This window comes from Pseudophryne corroboree, chromosome 8 (genome assembly GCF_028390025.1).
Source record: "Pseudophryne corroboree isolate aPseCor3 chromosome 8, aPseCor3.hap2, whole genome shotgun sequence".
In the NCBI taxonomy this organism is placed as follows: Eukaryota; Metazoa; Chordata; class Amphibia; order Anura; family Myobatrachidae; genus Pseudophryne; species Pseudophryne corroboree.
In genome coordinates this window covers 362,722,666-362,743,339 of record NC_086451.1, presented here as the reverse complement: position 1 = coordinate 362,743,339, position 20,674 = coordinate 362,722,666, and the positions used below count along the sequence as shown (strand labels likewise).

Below are 20,674 nucleotides of genomic sequence, written 5' to 3'. Positions count from 1 at the left end.
GAAAAGGCTCAGAATTCCGAGCCCACCCGCTGGCGGTGATGCAGGGCAGTCTGGAGCGACTGCTGATGCTGACATCTGGTCCGGACTGAAGGACCTGACAACGATTACGGACATGTCGTCTACTGTCACTGCATATGATTCTCTCAACATTGATAGAATGGTGGAGGATTATATGAGTGACCGCATCCAAGTAGGCACGTCACACAGTCCGTACTTATACTGGCAGGAAAAAGAGGCAATTTGGAGGCCCTTGCACAAACTGGCTTTATTCTACCTAAGTTGCCCTCCCACAAGTGTGTACTCCGAAAGAGTGTTTAGTGCCGCCGCTCACCTTGTCAGCAATCGGCGTACGAGGTTACATCCAGAAAATGTGGAGAAGATGATGTTCATTAAAATGAATTATAATCAATTCCTCCGCGGAGACATTGACCAGCAGCAATTGCCTCCACAAAGTACACAGGGAGCTGAGATGGTGGATTCCAGTGGGGACGAATTGATAATCTGTGAGGAGGGGGATGTACACGGTGATATATCGGAGGGTGAAGATGAGGTGGACATCTTGCCTCTGTAGAGCCAGTTTGTGCAAGGAGAGATTAATTGCTTCTTTTTTGGGGGGGGTCCAAACCAACCCGTCATATCAGTCACAGTCGTGTGGCAGACCCTGTCACTGAAATGATGGGTTGGTTAAAGTGTGCATGTCCTGTTTTGTTTATACAACATAAGGGTGGGTGGGAGGGCCCAAGGACAATTCCATCTTGCACCTCTTTTTTCTTTTCTTTTTCTTTGCATCATGTGCTGATTGGGGAGGGTTTTTTGGAAGGGACATCCTGCGTGACACTGCAGTGCCACTCCTAGATGGGCCCGGTGTTTGTGTCGGCCACTAGGGTCGCTAATCTTACTCACACAGTCAGCTACCTCATTGCGCCTCTTTTTTTCTTTGCGTCATGTGCTGTTTGGGGAGGGTTTTTTGGAAGGGACATCCTGCGTGACACTGCAGTGCCACTCCTAGATGGGCCCGGTGTTTGTGTCGGCCACTAGGGTCGCTAATCTTACTCACACAGCTACCTCATTGCGCCTCTTTTTTTCTTTGCGTCATGTGCTGTTTGGGGAGGGTTTTTTGGAAGGGACATCCTGCGTGACACTGCAGTGCCACTCCTAGATGGGCCCGGTGTTTGTGTCGGCCACTAGGGTCGCTAATCTTACTCACACAGCTACCTCATTGCGCCTCTTTTTTTCTTTGCGTCATGTGCTGTTTGGGGAGGGTTTTTTGGAAGGGACATCCTGCGTGACACTGCAGTGCCACTCCTAGATGGGCCCGGTGTTTGTGTCGGCCACTAGGGTCGCTAATCTTACTCACACAGTCAGCTACCTCATTGCGCCTCTTTTTTTCTTTGCGTCATGTGCTGTTTGGGGAGGGTTTTTTGGAAGGGCCATCCTGCGTGACACTGCAGTGCCACTCCTAGATGGGCCCGGTGTTTGTGTCGGCCACTAGGGTCGCTAATCTTACTCACACAGCTACCTCATTGCGCCTCTTTTTTTCTTTGCGTCATGTGCTGTTTGGGGAGGGTTTTTTGGAAGGGCCATCCTGCGTGACACTGCAGTGCCACTCCTAGATGGGCCCGGTGTTTGTGTCGGCCACTAGGGTCGCTAATCTTACTCACACAGCTACCTCATTGCGCCTCTTTTTTTCTTTGCGTCATGTGCTGTTTGGGGAGGGTTTTTTGGAAGGGACATCCTGCGTGACACTGCAGTGCCACTCCTAGATGGGCCCGGTGTTTGTGTCGGCCACTAGGGTCGCTTATCTTACTCACACAGCGACCTCGGTGCAAATTTTAGGACTAAAAATAATATTGTGAGGTGTGAGGTATTCAGAAAAGACTGAAAATGAGTGTAAATTATGGTTTTTGAGGTTAATAATACTTTGGGATCAAAATGACCCCCAAATTCTATGATTTAAGCTGTTTTTTAGTGTTTTTGGAAAAAAACACCCGAATCCAAAACACACCCGAATCCGACAAAAAAAATTCGGTGAGGTTTTGCCAAAACGCGGTCGAACCCAAAACACGGCCGCGGAACCGAACCCAAAACCAAAACACAAAACCCGAAAAATTTCAGGCGCTCATCTCTAATATATATATATATATATATATATATATATAAAAAGTACTGTTGCTTGGCACTCTGGATGATAAAGCATAAAACAGCTGGTGCCTTCCCAAATGGATAAGATAGTTGCTAAATTCTTATAAATAAGAATGAAGGGCGGCACTCCAATATTTGCGTAGAAAAGTGTAAACTTTAGTGAATCATCTCGTATCATTGTCTCGTCAACGTTTCAAGACCCGTAGGCCTTTTTATCAGGACCTTTACAAGCTGTAAAAAGTGCTTCACTTTGATCCACTTTTTACAGCTTGTAAAGGTCCTGATGAAAAGGCCTACGGGTCTTGAAACGTTGACGAGACAATGATATGAGATGATTCACTAAAGTTTACACTTTTCTACGCAACTATTGGAGTGCCGCCCTTCATTCTTATTTATAAGAATTTAGCAACTATATATATATATATATATATATACATATATATATATATATATATATACACACTGTATATATTTATATATATTCACTCTTTTAACTCGTTATATTTGTACTGTATAATATGTATAAGCAGAACAAGAAATGGAAGCTAGAACAACTTTCTTATAATTTTAGACAATTGCAGTTGGAATAACAATAAGTGTACACAACTAGAGAATAAAGTCTTATGGGTGAAATGACTTTTTTGGCTATATTTGTCTTGTTTTCCAGAAATGGATGACAAAATAATATTATAAAGAAACCTTTTTGCAAGTAAACAAACAGAAAAAAAAAATTGAGGCTTCTCAATTTCTAGGGTCCTCTGTAGCCAGACTCTGTAATATTCATGTCCCTCAGAGGACCTGAAAAGATAATAGACTAATCTCTGGAAGAGTAACCAACAGAGAGCAACAGCTACTTTGTAATAATTATTATTATTTTTTTTGGGGGGAGGGTGGGATGGGCGCTGTTGCTAGGTGGCAATCCTATTCCCTAGAACAAAGGAAGTTTGCAGGTCATAGATTCCTGCAAACTACTGTTTGTTTGTCGGGAGGATTGCCACCTAGCAACAGCAGATGGGCAGACTACCACACACCTGTTGGTTGTTCTGAGAGACCTAATCTTTTCTTCATCATAAGTCTCCAATAATGTTATGCACATGACCACATTAATGACAAATGAGCCTTGTATATAATTATTTGTAAGAGAAGACCTTCTGAGGTGCCTTTATTTTGCTAACTCCTCTCAAAAGTGGCCTTTGAGTAGTGTCATATCCATTGAAGTTGAGGGTATATCAGTGTGTGAGGTAAATTTCCCTTCAAGCTAATTGGAGGGTATAGTGGGGATCGAAAAGTTTGGGCACCCCAGGCAAAAATTAATTTTAATGTGCAAAAAGAAGACAAGGAAAGATGGAAACATCTCCAAAAGGCATCAAATTACAGATTAGACATTCTTATAACATGTCAAAAAAAGTTTGATTTTATTTCCATCATTTACACTTTCAAAAGAACAGAAAACAAAAAATGGCGTCTGCAAAAGTTTGGGCACCCTGCAGAGTTAATACCTTGTACTGCCCCCTTTGGCAAGTATCACAGCTTGTTAACGCTTTTTGTAGCCAGCCAAGAGTCTTTCAATTCTTGTTTGAGGTATCTTCGCCCATTCTTCCTTACAAAAGTCTTCCAGTTCTTTGAGATTCCTGGGCTGTTTGTGACACACTGCTCTTTTAAGGTCTATCCATAGATTTTCAATTATGTTGAGGTCAGGAGATTGTGAAGGCCATGGCAAAACCTTCAGTTTACGCCTCTTGATGTAATCCACCGTGGATTTTGAGGTGTTTTTAGGATCATTATCCATTTGTAGAAGCCAGCCTCTCTTTAACTTCAGCTTTTTCACAGATGGCATCAAGTTATCGTCCAAAATTTGCTGGAATCTTATTGAATCCATTTTTCCTGCTACTCGTGAAATGTTCCCTGTGGCACTGGTTGCAATACAACCCCAAAGCATGATTGATCCACCCCCATGCTTATCAGTTGGACAGAGGTTCTTTTCATTAAATTCTGTGCCCTTCCTTCTCCAAACGTACCTTTGCTCATTCCGGCCAAAAATTTCTAGTTTAACCTCATCGGTCCACAGAACTTTATTCCAAAATGCATCAGGCTTGTCTATATGTTCATTTGCAAACTTCAAACGCTGATTTTTGTGGTGAGGACATAGAAGAGGTTTTCTTCTGATGACTCTTCCATGAAGACCATATTTGTACAAGTATCTCTTTATAGTGGAATAGTGTACCACAACTCCAGTGTCTACCAGATCTTCCTGGAGGGATCGTGCAGTCAAACGTGGATTTTGATTTGCTTTTCTCACAATCCTGCGAGCTGTTCTGTCTGATATTTTTCTTGGTCTTCCAGATCTTGCTTTAACTTCCACTGTTCCTGATGACTGCCATTTCTTAATTTAATTCCAAACAGAGGATATGGACATCTGATAACGCTTTGCTATCTTCTTATAGCCTTCTCCTGCTTTGTGAGCGTCAACTATTCTCAGTTTCAGTGTTCTACACAACTGCTTAGAGGAACCCATGGTGCTGATTGTTGGAGCAAGGTCAGATGAGTCTGGGCTTTTAAAACCTTTGAGATTGACATCACCTGGTCTTTCCAGATGATGATTGAGAACAATCCATGACACTGCCAGGTCTCAGCTGTCCAAAGGGGGCAGTACAAGGTATTAACTCTGCAGGGTGCCCAAACTTTTGCAGATGACATTTTTTTGTTTTCTGTTCTTTTGATAGTGTAAATGATGGAAATAAAATCAAACTTTTTTTGACATGTTATAAGAATGTCGAATCTGTAATTTGATTACTTTTGGAGATTTCTCCATCTTTCCTTGGCTTTTTTTTTTGCACATTAAAATTAATTTTTGCCTGGGGTGCCCAAACGTTCGATCCCCACTGTATAGGAGGTAAACCTCCTGATTACCAGTCTCCGTAGTATTTTCCCAATGCACGTGCAGGTGACCAGGTTGCAGCGTGCATGATAGCTTGATATGGCAAGACCTTGAAGCAGCTTTGGAAGCAGTGTCACCCAGTAAAGAGAGGCCTTTAAATTGAGAAATATCAATACCAAACACTATCATGTGACAATATATTCTGTAGGGTGGAGGGTTTAGCTGTACAGAAAGGTTTTGTAAACTTATAAATAATTGCTGTATATTGTAACAAGTGGGGTAAGAGCAAGGTAAGTGGATAAACAGGAGACAATGTAATGGTTTGGTTCTTTATCATCTTTACTTTTTCTAATTTTACTAAGAATTCTACATAAGAGATGTTTTGGTATGACCCTTGAGAATAATTTGGTACACTTTTGGGGTTCAGAATGGTTTGAGAAAACTAATAGGGTAAGCTCAACTCCTCTTATTTGCAAATGCTAAAGCTAAGAGGAAAGCCAGTGTCTTAGAAATCGACATAATAGATAATAAGGAAATCAAGGTAGTCAAAGAGAGGAAAGGTAATCTGCAAGTTAGATAATATTTCCAGGCCGGTTTATTGCTTTTAGCATTACGTTCCTTTCTTTGATCTCCTGCAAAATGTCCAAATCTGCCAAGCAAAGGAACATTAAAAGATTTTCTCTATTCTGTTATGTAGGACATAGCTGTCATATTGTCCAGAGCAGATCTAGAGCCTTGTGTGTCTAGAGAGGTTAAAGAGATTCAACAGTTATTTACCAGCTCTACGTTCTAAGGTACCTTTAGAAAGACTATTTTCTTCCGTGACAATTCTCCTTGTATGGATCTTTGTTGGGAGAAGTTATCCTATCCCAGATGAGACATATCTGATGTTATCGTTAAAATCAGTAAAGGGTCTAATGCGGGCCTGTAATTTGGAAATTGGTAGAGAATTCCAATTGGATATCTCCCATATGACATGGGAAGATAGGTATGCTTGACTAGCAGTGACAGTTTTAAGAAACTCCTGGAGAGCTAGTGAGTTCCTGTATAGGAGAGAAAACGTGTAAGAAAGATCTCCCTTTGTCCCTGTTAGTTCCGCTAAATCATTGAGAGAAATTGTTGGCTTTGGCAAGAAAGTCAGAACCAATCTCTCTATTGCTCCCCATTTCTTTGGAGGAGACAGTTTCCATTATTCAAAGCATGTACTGGAAAGAAGGGGTGCTTTGTCATAATTCAACCTTTGGGATCTTGCCTGTAGATGCCGCTGCTCTGTTGACTGCCCTATTATAGCAGTTTATGATAAAGGCCAATTCTATTATGAAAGATACTGTTAAGTCCCTGTGGTGTATGATTTTAGCAAATTGTTTATATATACCACTCTCTAGACTCCATATGGTTGGAGAAATGTGGTGACTACTATTGTTCCAATAGGTAAAATATAAGGTGTGTTTGAGAAGCAAAATAACATGACAGGACACTGCAATAAAAGCATTTTTCAATAAAATTGTAACATACTGTTGTATAGATGTATGAAAATGGGAAGGAAAGCATTTTGGAGATCCATTTTAACGCATAATCCATTCTGGTTTAGTAAAAAGTAAATGCCATGCAAACTCTCCACACTGAATCTTATGGGTTTTGAAAAGCTGTTTTGCACTCTTACATTTAATACTGGTCTGAATGACAAATGTTAATTTTTATTTTATGTATTTATTTATTTATTTTTGATAGGGAAGTTATAACTGATCAGCTATGCAAAAATGGGGTTTCCATCTCTAATTTGTTCTAGTCAGAGAACAGTTTGTAATGTTTCATTCAGACGGGACTGCATATCAAATGGTTTACTGTATATGCCTTTGATGAGAAATTAAATTAGTGGCAAGTTGACACCAACTTGTATTGTCTTTAGCCATTTTGTCTGTGGTAAGCTCTCTTTACTAAAGTCTAGCTCTGGAAGCACAATGCACAAAGGGCTGCATACAGTATGTTCACCTTGAGCTCTAGGCTTCAGCACCACAAAGGACCTGTGAATCATATAACAAGACATTACTCCTGACAGAAACCCTGGTCCAACCAGGTCTACGTGTGAGAGACTAGAATAGTCCAGATACTTTGGTTCTAGTTTTGATAAGCCTGCTCTAGCGAGCGATGATACTTTTCTAAAGTTTGTAAAATAGTTAACCGCTTGTCCCACGATGCAGTAGCCCTGCTGATAACTTTTAGAAGGGAGCAAGAAAAAGTGTATCCAGGGTGCATACAGATTATCCTTCCTTTCTGCCTAGCCCAGGACATATAGCAGAGGACCTGCTGCTACTGTAATTTTAATAGTTTTTCTCAGAGTTTTGTTTGAGAAATCAGCAGTTTATCACAAAATAATGCATTAAGAGCTGCATCCTAAACTGTGAGAAGAGAACTGGCATATCAAGCAGGCCTATGTAATCCTCAGCGCCATATAATATTATTTTATAAGTGTAGACCTGAATGCCTGTTTAGAATTTTCATGCACCTCAGATTGCGAATGCAAAGCCCAGTGTGAGGATGGAGTATAGGTTTGGCATAGGTGTCCTGGCAGCTAGAGCCACACCTGCAACCTGGCATTAGGATTCCCATTCAGAAGTGTTGAATTTATTAGGAAGTGAAAGTTTTAGTGACATTGGCCAGCAGTCACATTATCTCTTATTCAGAGATGGGTTTCTTTCTAATGCTTTTGTCGACTACAGGTAATATCAGGGAACTTTGTGTATACGCCTCAGCTGACAGTCCTGGGAGGATTTATTTATGTTTTAGTGGCAACATCAGTCTTGAACATGTGCCTACCTCAGACACTGGTTTATTATGATCGGAGTCCATTATTTACCTCAGAGTCTGAGGGATTATTATTTCCTCACAACTACTGTACACAGTGACAAACCTTTGTGTGTGTGTTACTTTTGTATATTCATGCCTGATACAGTGAGAGGTGAAATATATATAGTATACTGTATCTGTGACAGAAACCAGCGCTGCATTATCTATCATCGGTCTCTGACAGACAGCTCCTCAGTACCCAGTGTGACATTGAAGACACAGCTGTCCCAATCCCTTCCTCAGATCCTGCATCTACCACAGAGGAGGGACTGGAGGATTAAGCAGTAAGGGAAGGACCAGCATTGGGTTTGTCATAAGAGTACCCTTTAATCATATTTCGGGTCTCCACTTGCTGCCAGCTCCGGGCAGAGGTATATTGCCAGCTACGGGCAGTATTGTTCTGTCAGCTCCGGACAGGATAGGTTTGCCTGTTACGGGCAGTCTCAGGGAGCGATAAATAGATTGGCCTGAACAGGCGTCCCTGTGAGAAATCCATATTATTTGTATTTATTTAATTATATTTGATAGCAACAAACTTACCATAATATAGAGAAAGACCTGAATGATTAGCTCAGAGTTGTACCTCAGAATGTGGATTGGCCATCAGGTATTATTTCTGAAGGATTTCTCATTCACTTTGATAAATACTGTCTCAGATGAGGGAGTAGTGGACACTGATATAACCTTTACCAAGGTTTGTGGGGTATATGCAATTGCGGTCGAATTCCCGAAATTGTCGAATTTCGGGTATTTTTCGCCAAAAAAAATTTGTCAATGCAATTCAGTGCTTTCCGTCAAAAAAACGGACTTTCAAAATTCGACTTTTTGAAATTCGGCTTTTTGCAAATTCGACTTTTCTGCAATGATACAAGTGCTGCAATTCGACATAAGCATATTCAATTCAAGTTTGGAAATTCGACAGCAGTGCTTTTAGACAGCAAATTCGTCATTTTCAATCCGCCACACTTTGGAGGGTGAAACCAATAAAAAAAATTTAAAACATGTTTTTTTTGTGTTTTTTTTTCGTGGTAATATCAGATCTATTTATATTAGAAGGGATTAGGTCCTTGGTTTGTCTTTTTGGGAGGCACAAGTATTATTTATATATTTTTAAAAATATATATTTTTTTTTCTTATAGATGGAATGGTGAAATCCCTGAAAAAAATGGCGTGGGGTCCCCCCTCCAAAGCATTACCAGCCTCGGCTCTTCGAGCTGGTCCTGGTTCTAAAAATGCGGGGGAAAAATTGACAGGGGATCCCCCGTATTTTTAAAACCAGCACCGGGCTCTGCGCCTGGTGCTGGTGCAAAAAATACGGGGGACAAAACGAGTAGGGGTCCCATGTATTTTTTACACCAGCATCGGGCTCCACTAGCTGGACAGATAATGCCACAGCCGGGGGTCACTTTTATAGTGCCCTGCGGCCGTGGCATTAAATATCCAACTAGTCACCCCTGGCCGGGGTACCCTGGGGGAGTGGGGACCCCTTCAATCAAGGGGTCCCCCCCCCCAGCCACCCAAGGGCCAGGGGTGAAGCCCGAGGCTGTCCCCCCCCATCCAAGGGCTGCGGATGGGAGGCTGATAGCCTTGGTAAAATGTCAAGAATATTGTTTTTCCCAGAAGAACTACAAGTCCCAGCAAGCCTCCCCCGCAAGCTGGTACTTGGAGAACCACAAGTACCAGCATGCGGGAGAAAAACGGGCCCGCTGGTACCTGTAGTTCTACTGGAAAAAAAATACCCATATAAAAACAGGACACACACACCGTGACAGTAAAACTTTATTTCATACGTCGACACACACATACTTACCTATGTTCACACGCCGACATCGGTCCTCTTCTCCATGTAGAATCCACGGATACCTGAAAAGAAAAGATCAATATACTCACCTCAGCCAGGGTCCAGAGATAAATCCACGTACTTGTTAAAAAAAACAAACCGGACACCCGACCAAACGGACTGAAAGGGGTCCCATGCTTACACATGGGACCCCTTACCCCGAATGCAGAGAGACCTCTCAGAGTGACAGCTGTCACAGAAAGGTCTCTAAAGCCAATCAGGAAGCGCAACTTCGTTGCGCTCACCTGATTGGCTGTGCGCTGTCTGAACTCAGACAGCGCATCGCACAGCTCCGTCCATTACTTTCAATGGTGGGAACTTAGCGGCTAGCGGTGAGGTCACCCGCCGGTCAGCGGCTGACCGCGGGTAACCCCCGCAGACGGCAAAGTTCTCACCATTGAAAGTAATAGAGAGGCTTTGCGATGCGCTGTCTGACAGCTCAGACAGCGCACAGCCAATCAGGTGAGCGCCACGGAAGTAGCGCTTCCTGATTGGCTGAAGGGACTTCAGTGACGGGAGTCACGTGGTGTCCCGGCATTCGGGGAAAGGGGTCTGATGTGAAAGCATGTGACCCCTTTCAGTCCGGTGGTACGAGTGTTCGTTTTTTTTTTTTAACAAGTACGTGGATGTATCTCTGGACGTGGATGTACCTCTGGACGCTGGAAGGTGAGTATAATTTTTTTCACAGGTACCCTCGGATCGTCGGAGACCGGGGCAGTCGGCGTGTCAACATAGGTAAGTATGTGTGTGTCGGCAGTGTGTAATAAAGTTTTACTGTCACTGTGTCTGTGTACTGTTTTTATTTTGGTATTTTTTTTCCAGTAGAACTACAGGTACCAGCGGGCCCGTTTTTCTCCTGCATGCTGGTACTTGTGGTTCTCCAAGTACCAGCTTGCGGGGGAGGCTTGCTGGGACTTGTAGTACTGCTGGAAAAAACAATATTATTGTCATTTTTCTCAAGGCTATCAGCCTCCCATCCGCAGCCATTGGATGGGGGGGACAGCCGCGGGCTTCACCCCTGGCCCTTGGGTGGCTGGGGGGGGGGACCCCTTGATTGAAGGGGTCCCCACTCCCCCAGCGTACCCCGGCCAGGGGTGACTAGTTGGATATTTAATGCCACGGCCGCAGGGCACTGTATAAAAGTGACCCCCGGCTGTGGCATTATCTGTCCAGCTAGTGGAGCCCGATGCTGGTGTAAAAAATACGGGGGACCCCTACTCTTTTTGTCCCCCGTATTTTTTGCACCAGCACCAGGCGCAGAGCCCGGTGCTGGTTTTAAAAATACGGGGGATCCCTGCCCAATTTTTCCCCGCATTTTTAGAACCAGGACCAGCTCGAAGAGCCCGAGGCTGGTTATGCTTTGAAGGGGGGACCCCACGCCATTTTTTTTTACGGGTTTTTCCCGTTCTTTCCCGTTTTTTAAAATCGCGGCAAAATCCGGCAAATATGCCGTTTTTCGCCCGCGGGACTGTCGAATCCGTTTTTCATTGAATATGGTGAATTCCGGCAGCCACCTGCCGGAATTCACCTGTCGAATTGTGTCGAATTAAAAAACGGCGATAATTTGCCGCGATTCGCCGTGAATTGCATATACCCCTGTATGTCCATTTTTGCAATGTATGAGGAAATAACAGGGTGTCAGCCAGAGAGACTGAGCCTGTGTCCTCATCCTTCAGCGCTGAAGAAAAATCTGATTCAGTGAGTGTTAGCCCCGCCCAGTTGCTAGTGTGCATGTGACCTGTACACAACCTAGCCTGCTGGGCAAGTGCAACTTCACTGCTAGTGTCAGCAGGTTAGTGATTTAAAAATGTCACTTCCCTGCCTTACAGCGGAAAATCATGATGCTTACTACATAACCCACCTGCTGTTGCTAGGTGGCACCTGCTGTTGCTAGGTGGCAATCCTCCCAACGAACAAAAAACCTGCTCAGTCTATGGAATATTCCACAAAGCTTAAAGGCAAAGGCCACATTCACATAGTCAGCAAAAGCACAACAGCCTGCCAATTACTACCAGCAAACACCCATCCCAATACTTTGTTGCAGACAACCAAGCCCCACGTAATGAGGTGCTGATGCCCACAAGGTTGAACAAATTATAACACAGGCCATACATGTTTAGGATAAATTCCATGCATTTAGAAAATATAAAACTATACATTACACATTTCTTTTCTCTGACGTCCTAGTGGATGCTGGGAACTCCGTAAGGACCATGGGGAATAGCGGCTCCGCAGGAGACTGGGCACAACTAAAAGAAAGCTTTTAGACTACCTGGTGTGCACTGGCTCCTCCCACTATGACCCTCCTCCAAGCCCCAGTTAGATTTCTGTGCCCGGCCGAGCTGGATGCACACTAGGGGCTCTCCTAAGCTCCTAGAGAGAAAGTTTATTTTAGGTTTTTTATTTTACAGTGAGACCTGCTGGCAACAGGCTCACTGCATCGAGGGACTAAGGGGAGAAGAAGCGAACCTACCTGCTTGCAGCTAGCTTGGGCTTCTTAGGCTACTGGACACCATTAGCTCCAGAGGGATCGACCGCATGGAACTGGCCTTGGTATTCGTTCCCGGAGCCGCGCCGCCGTCCCCCTTACAGAGCCAGAAGCAAGAAGAGGTCCGGAAAATCGGCGGCAGAAGACATCAGTCTTCACAAAGGTAGCGCACAGCACTGCAGCTGTGCGCCATTGCTCCTCATACACACTTCACACTCCGGTCACTGAGGGTGCAGGGCGCTGGGGGGGGGCGCCCTGAGCAGCAATAAAAACACCTTGGCTGGCAAATATATCACAATATATAGCCCCAGAGGCTATATATGTGATAAATACCCCTGCCAGAATCATAAAAAAGCGGGAGAAAAGTCAGCGAAAAAGGGGCGGAGCTATCTCCCTCAGCACACTGGCGCCATTTTCTCTTCACAGTGCAGCTGGAAGACAGCTCCCCAGGCTCTCCCCTGTAGTTTGCAGGCTCAAAAAAGAGAGGGGGGGCACTAAATTTAGGCGCAATATTGTATATACAAGCAGCTATTGGGAAAAATTCACTCAATATAGTGTTAATCCCTAAATTATATAGCGCTCTGGTGTGTGCTGGCATACTCTCTCTCTGTCTCCCCAAAGGGCTGTGTGGGGTCCTGTCCTCAGTCAGAGCATTCCCTGTGTGTGTGCGGTGTGTCGGTACGGCTGTGTCGACACGTTAGATGAGGAGGCTTATGTGGTGGCAGAGCAGATGCCGATAAATGTGATGTCGCCCCCTGTGGGGCCGACACCAGAGTGGATGGATAGGTGGAAGGTATAAACCGACAGTGTCAACTCCTTACATAAAAGGCTGGATGACGTAACAGCTGTGGGACAGCCGGCTTCTCAGCCGCGCCTGCCCAGGCGTCTCAAAGGCCATCAGGGGCTCAAAAACGCCAGCTCCCTCAGATGGCAGACACAGATGTCGACACGGAGTCTGACTCCAGTGTCGACGAGGTTGAGACATATACACAATCCACTAGGAACATCCGTTACATGATCCCGGCAATAAAAAATGTGTTACACATTTCTGACATTAACCCAAGTACCACTAAAAAAGGGTTTTATGTGTGGGGAGAAAAAGCAGGCAGTGTTTTGTTCCCCCATCAAATGAGTGAATGAAGTGTGAAAAAGCGTGGGTTCCCCCGATAAGAAATTGGCAATTTCTAAAAAGTTACTGATGGCGTACCCTTTCCCGCCAGAGGATAAGTTACGCTGGGAGATATCCCCTAGGGTGGATAAGGCGCTCACACGTTTGTCAAAAAAGGTGGCACTGCCGTCTTAGGATACTGCCACTTTGAAGGTACCTGCTGAGGCTATCCTGAAGTCTGTATTTACACACTCAGGTACTAGACTGAGACCTGCAGATAGTGCTGCTGCAGCGTGGTCTGTTACCCTGTCAAACAGGGATACTATTTTGCGAACATAAGAGCATATTAAAGACGTCGTCTTATATATGAGGGATGCACAGAGGGATATTTTGCCGGCTGGCATCCAGAATTAATGCAATGTCCATTCTGTCAGGAGGGTATTAGAGACCCGACACTGGACAGGTGATGCTGACTTTAAAAGGCACATAGAGCCTTATAAGGGTGAGGAATTGTTTGGGGATGGTCTCTGGGACCTCGTATCCACAGCAACAGCTGGGAAGAAAAATTTTTACCTCAGGTTTCCTCACAGCCTAAGAAAGCACTGTATTATCAGGTACAGTCCTTTCGGCTTCAGAAAAGCAAGCGGGTCAAAGGCGCTTCCTTTCTGCACAGAGACGAGGGAAGAGGGAAAAAGCTGCACCAGTCAGCCAGTTCCCAGAATCAAAATTCTTCCCCCGCTTCCTCTGAGTCCACCGTATGACGCAGGGGCTCCACAGGCGTAGTCAGTTACGGTGGGGGGCCGCCTCAAAAATTTCAGCGATCAGTGGGCTCGCTCACAGGTGGATCCCTGGATCCTTCAAGTAGTATCTCAGGGGTACAAGCTGGAATTCGAGGCGTCTCCCCCCCGCCGTTTCCTCAAATCTGCCTTGCCGACAACTCCCTCAGGCAGGGAGGCTGTGCTAGAGGCAATTCACAAGCTGTATTCCCAGCAGGTGATAGTCAAGGTGCCCCTACTTCAACAAGGACAGGGTTACTATTCCACACTGTTTGTGGTACCGAAACCGGACGGTTCGGTGAGACCCATGTTAAATTTGAAATCCTTGAACACATACATAAAAAAATTCAAGTTCAAGATGGAATCGCTCAGGGCGGTTATTGCAAGCCTGGAGGAGGGGGATTACATGGTATCCCTGGACATCAAGGATGCTTACCTACATGTCCCCATTTACCATCCTCACCAGGAGTACCTCAGATTTGTGGTACAGGATTGCCATTACCAATTCCAAACACTGCCGTTTGGACTGTCCACGGCACAGAGGGTCTTTACCAAGGTAATGGCAGAAATGATGATACTCCTTCGAAAAAAGGGAGTTTTAATTATCCCGTACTTGGACGATCTCCTTATAAAGGCGAGGTCCAAGGAGCAGTTGTTGGTCGGAGTAGCACTATCTCAGGAAGTGCTACAACAGCACAGATGGATTCTATACATTCCAAAGTCACAGCTGGTTCCTACCACACGCCTACTGTTCCTGGGGATGGTTCTGGACACAGAACAGAAAAAAGTATTTCTCCCGCAGGAGAAAGCCAAGGAGCTGTCATCTCTAGTCAGAGACCTCCTGAAACCAAAACAGGTATCGGTGCATCACTGCACACGAGTCCTGGGAAAAATGATAGCTTCTTACGAAGCAGAATTCCATTCGGCAGGTTCCATGCAAGAACCTTTCAGTGGGACCTCTTGGACAAGTGGTCGGGATCGCATCTTCAGATGCATCGGCTGATAACCCTGTCTCCAAGGACCAGGGTATCTCTACTGTGGTGGCTGCAGAGTGCTCATCTTCAAGAGGTCCGCAGATTCGGCATACAGGACTGGGTCCTGGTAACCACGGATGCCAGCCTTCGAGGCTGGGGGGCAGTCACACAGGGAAGACATTTCCAAGGACTTTGGTCAAGTCAGGAGTCGTCCCTACACATAAATATTCTGGAACTGAGGGCCATTTACAATGCCCTAAGTCTGGCAAGCCCTCTGCTTCAAAACCAGCCGGTACTGATCCAATCAGATAACATCACGGCAGTCGCCCATGTAAACCGACAGGGCGGCACAAGAAGCAGGATGGCGATGGCAGAAGCCACAAGGATTCTCCGATGGGCGGAAAATCACGTCTTAGCACTGTCAGCAGTGTTCATTCCGGGAGTGGTCAACTGGGAAGCAGACTTCCTCAGCAGACACAACCTACACCCGGGAGAGTGGGGACTTCATCCAGAAGTCTTCCAACTGTTGGTAAACTGTTGGGAAAGACCACAGGTGGACATGATGGCGTCCCGCCTAAACAAAAAACTAGATATTGCGCCAGGTCAGGGGACCCTCAGGCGATAGCTGTGGACGCTCTAGTGACACTGTGGGTGTACCAGTCGGTTTATGTATTCCCTCCTCTGCCTCTCATACCAAAGGTACTGAGAATAATAAGAAGACGAGGAGTAAGAACGATACTCGTGGTTCCGGATGGGCCAAGAAGAGCTTGGTACCCAGAACTTCAAGAAATGATATCAGAGGACCCATGGCCTCTACCGCTCAGACAGGATCTGCTACAGCAGGGGCCCTGTCTGTTCCAAGACTTACCGCGGCTGCGTTTGACGGCATGGCCGTTGAATTCCGGATCCTAAAGGAAAAGGGCATTCCGGAGGAAGTAATTCCTACGCTGATAAAAGCCAGGAAAGAAGTAACCGCAAACCATTATCACCGTATTTGGCGAAAATATGTTGCGTGGTGTGAGGCCAGGAAGAGGAATTTCAGCTGGGTCGTTTTCTGCACTACCTACAGTCAGGAGTGACTATGGGCCTAAACTTGGGTTCCATTAAGGTCCAGATTTCGGCTCTGTCGATTTTCTTCCAGAAAGAACTGGCTTCACTGCCTGGAGTTCAGACATTTGTAAAGGGAGTGCTACATATTCAGCCCCCTTTTGTGCCTCCTGTGGCACCTTGGGATCTCAACGTGGTGTTGAGTTTCCTAAAATCACATTGGTTTGAGCCACTTAAAACTGTGGATTTGAAATATCTCACGTGGAAAGTGGTCATGTTATTGGCCTTGGCTTCGGCCAGGCGTGTGTCAGAATTGGCGGCTTTGTCATGTAAAAGCCCTTATCTGATTTTCCATATGGATAGGGCAGAATTGAGGACTCGTCCCCAGTTTCTCCCTAAGGTGGTATCAGCTTTTCACTTGAACCAACCTATTGTAGTGCCTGCGGCTACTAGGGACTTGGAAGATTCCAAGTTACTGGACGTAGTCAGGGCCTTAAAAATTTATATTTCCAGGACGGCTGGAGTCAGGAAAATTTACTCGCTTTTTATCCTGTAGGTACCCAACAAAATAGGTGCTCCTGCTTCTAAGCAGACTATTGCTCGCTGAATTTGTAGCACAATTCAACTGGAGCATTCTGCGGCTGGATTGCCGCATCCTAAATCAGTAAAAGCCCATTCCACGAGGAAAGTGGGCTCATCTTGGGCGGCTGCCCGAGAGGTCTCGGCTTTACAACTTTGCCGAGCTGCAACTTGGTCAGGGGCAAACACGTTTGCAAAATTCTACAAATTTGATACCCTGGCTGAGGAGGACCTTGAGTTCTCTCATTCGGTGCTGCAGAGTCATCCGCACTCTCCCGCCCGTTTGGGAGCTTTGGTATAATCCCCATGGTCCTTACGGAGTTCCCAGCATCCACTAGGACGTCAGAGAAAATAAGATTTTACTCACCGGTAAATCTATTTCTCGTAGTCCGTAGTGGATGCTGGGCGCCCATCCCAAGTGCGGATTGTCTGCAATACTTGTATGTAGTTATTGCCTAACTAAGGGTTATTGTTGAGCCATCTGTTGAGAGGCTCAGTTATATTTCATACTGTTAACTGGGTATAGTATCACAAGTTATACGGTGTGATTGGTGTGGCTGGTATGAGTCTTACCCGGGATTCAAAATCCTTCCTTGTTGTGTCAGCTCTTCCGGGCACAGTATCCTAACTTAGGCTTGGAGGAGGGTCATAGTGGGAGGAGCCAGTGCACACCAGGTAGTCTAAAAGCTTTCTTTTAGTTGTGCCCAGTCTCATGCGGAGCCGCTATTCCCCATGGTCCTTACGGAGTTCCCAGCATCCACTACGGACTACAAGAAATAGATTTACCGGTGAGTAAAATCTTATTATTTTCTCCTTCCTTTTTTGACTATTTAAAACAAAGCATGAAGCATTGTGTCTAAGTACCAAGTTACTCCTGTCCGACACATGTAATAAACATTGCAGTATTATGAAGAAATGCATTGTGACACCGAGTAGTGAAGAGACTGGTGCAGAAAAACGCTCTATTCAACATCACTGAAAACAATTACTCAGTCACACATCACATGCTCGCTGACAGACAGACACTGCTACGGTCAATGTGGACATTTTCTACGGTCTCTTGAACTGGGGTATGTTAAAACAGATTCAGTAATTGTACAGTAAGTCTTTGCATTCGCCTAGATTTTCCTCAAAAAGGGATTTAGAACATTGGTAATTTATAGTCCAATAAAATAAAAATGATAGTCTTCGCTGTTTAGAACAGACAAAAAACAGAACGAGACCATTAAATAGCCATAGCAGCACCATACCTCCAAACATGACCCTCTACAGGAGGGACAGAAATAATGCTCTGCTCCTGGACTTCCCTCTTACTCTATGATTGCCATCACCTGTGCTGAAACACCTTTCTTATACATTAACGTGTTCAACACAGGTGCTGGCAATCATACATTAAGAGAAAAGTCCAGAAGCAGAGCATTGTGTCCCTCCTGGAGAGGGTCATGTTGGGAGGTATGCAGCACACCTTACACAGCTGCAAACACCGATCACATCACTATGCAGTTATACAAGACACCTGAGCATTTTAAATGGCAGACAGTCAGTCAATTTACTGGTTATCGGGATCCTGGCTGTCAGGATACAGACACAGTGTCCGCCGGCATGGACCACAACCAAAGGTAGTCACCAGGCCTGAAGCGTGGCGAGCAGAGCGATCCCACAAGTGGACATGCAGCGCTCGCTTCCGGTATCCCGACCAACAGCCGGGATATCATACTGATCCCTTTTATATGAAACTGTAACTGAACATATTGCACAGTACACTTTACATGTATGCAAATAGCAGATTACTAGAGCCCACCTCAACACTGTACTTTATTTACAATTCTAGCACAACAGGCACTAAAAACTAATCCAATATATACACCCTCCCTTTACCATCTATTAAATCCATAATCAAACTAAAATCTTTCCAATGACAAACTAAGCAGGTTAAGTGAGTCAATGCTAGGGTGTTCAGCGGTACACCCAGGGCAGCTGGGAGATCAGTATACAGAATCAAGAGTAACCAGGGCTCAATGTACAAAAATCAACAGTAATTACAGAAATAGAATCACAACTAACTTACTATTAGAAATTAAAGAGTAGGTTACCGAGATATAAAAATACACATCGATGACACACAGGGGGAGATACAGCAAACCTACTGAATAGCAAAACGTGTGCCCATAGCAACCAGAATCTAGTGATCTAGTACATACAATAAAATAATAAGTGATAGCTAGAATACGATTGGTTGCTGTAGGAAACACCATTTTTGAAGCATGTTCCCTCCTGTCCGGGCGGATGCCGCTCTCAGCTCCCCGCGGCCTCTGCCATTACTGTAGGCCACAAGCATGCCGTTTCCAAACAGACTTTCCCTCCATTATCCAAACATGGGTGCAGCCATGTTTTGTCAGATCACATGAGTCTCTGCAGCCAATCCTCTGCAGTCTGCTTCCTGCTGTAGCTGATTGCTCAGAAAAATCACCACTTCCCAGTGGGTATAAAAGTTTCCTGTGAAAGTACTGTTGCATGCCTCGTAAGTGACAGTACTGCTTAAAAAAATATTATTTTTTTAAAAAGCGTCAGATCAGATGGCCTCCGGCGATCTCGGACACCATTGCATCCCAACCTTGGAATGAGACGTCCCAGCATTATAGGAACATAGAATTTGATGGCGGATAACAGTCACTTGGCCTATCCAGTCTGCCTCTTTTTATCCTTTGGGTAATCTTAACCCTTTATCATCATCATCATGTTTATTTATATGGCATCACCAATTTACGCACGCTGCACTGTGACTATCATATCAGTCCCTGCCACAATGGAGTTTACAGTCCCTAACATACAAACACACGTTGGTAATTTTATCAGACTCCAGTTAACCTATCAGTATGTCCTTGGAAAGTGGGAAGAAACCAGAGCACCTGAAGGATACCGATGTAAACAGAAAACATACAAACTGCACACAGATGGGCTATGATTAGTATTAATCGCATGACCTCAGCAATAGTGAAGCATTAGTGCTCACCACTGCCTCTGGCAGGTTATGCTGGAATTTGTGCTTCCACAGCAGTTGTATTGCCAGACATGGCCTAATACTGGCCGTCCCAGAGTGTGTTAACAGGTTTGGCGGAAATAAAGCTTACATTGTGTGGATGTGAGGAGGGGCCCCCTACAGTCATATAAAAATGTACAATATATAGGGGCCCGTGATGACCAGCAAGTCCTTACAAAACAGGCGGAAGCAGCAGGACATATGACATCACTAGCACAGCCAGCCATACTCACAAAAACAAACTCTTCAAAGCATATCTTGCCATCCTTATTCTTATCACCCTCATTCATCAGCTTCTGGATGATCTCCCGCACTTTGTATCCGGGAAGAGGAAGGTTGGCTTCCTTAAATAGATCGCGAAGTTCATAATCAGAAATGTATCCATTGCTGTCCAGATCTGTAACAGAACAAAGACCATATTGTTAGACAGCCCGACAGTTACAGCCAGTCTCAGCACAAGGAGACACCGTTCATGTAAAATGTAGAAGACAGGATGTCCAAACAAAAGAATAACTGAGCACAGCTTAGTCTGTGTGTACAGCGGTCTTATGCGGATGGATGAAAACCCAAATAAAAGATGAATTGCTGTTTGCCATCTAAACTTTGCACCTTTCTGTCACCTATGCTGCCAGCGGAACGGTTTACAGAAGTAATGTGCTGATAGAAAGGTTAGCAGGATAACGGCACTGGGTGCTGAAATGCAAATCAACTGCACTCCCAACTTTATTTTAGCAGTTGAGCAAAACCATGTGCACTGCAGGGGAGGCAGATATGACATTTGCAGAGAGAGATAGATTTGGGTGTGGTGAGTTCAATCTGCAATCTAAATTGCAGTGTAAAAATAAAGCAGCCAGTATTTACCCTGCACAGAAACAAAATAACCCACCCAAATCTAACTCTCTCTGCAAATGTTATATCTGCTCCCCCTGCAGTGCACATGGTTTTGCCCAACTGC

General features: G+C 44.9%; 1 protein-coding gene across 1 annotated transcript in view; it reads right to left on the bottom strand.

The window, feature by feature from the left end:
• Positions 1-20,674, bottom strand: part of LOC134949855 (plastin-3-like) — a 170,778-nt gene that overhangs the window by 101,461 nt on the left and 48,643 nt on the right. The window contains exon 6 of the mRNA XM_063938561.1: positions 19,953-20,116. Coding sequence (XP_063794631.1) covers positions 19,953-20,116 — 164 coding nt within the window. The remainder of the gene's footprint in view (positions 1-19,952; positions 20,117-20,674) is intronic.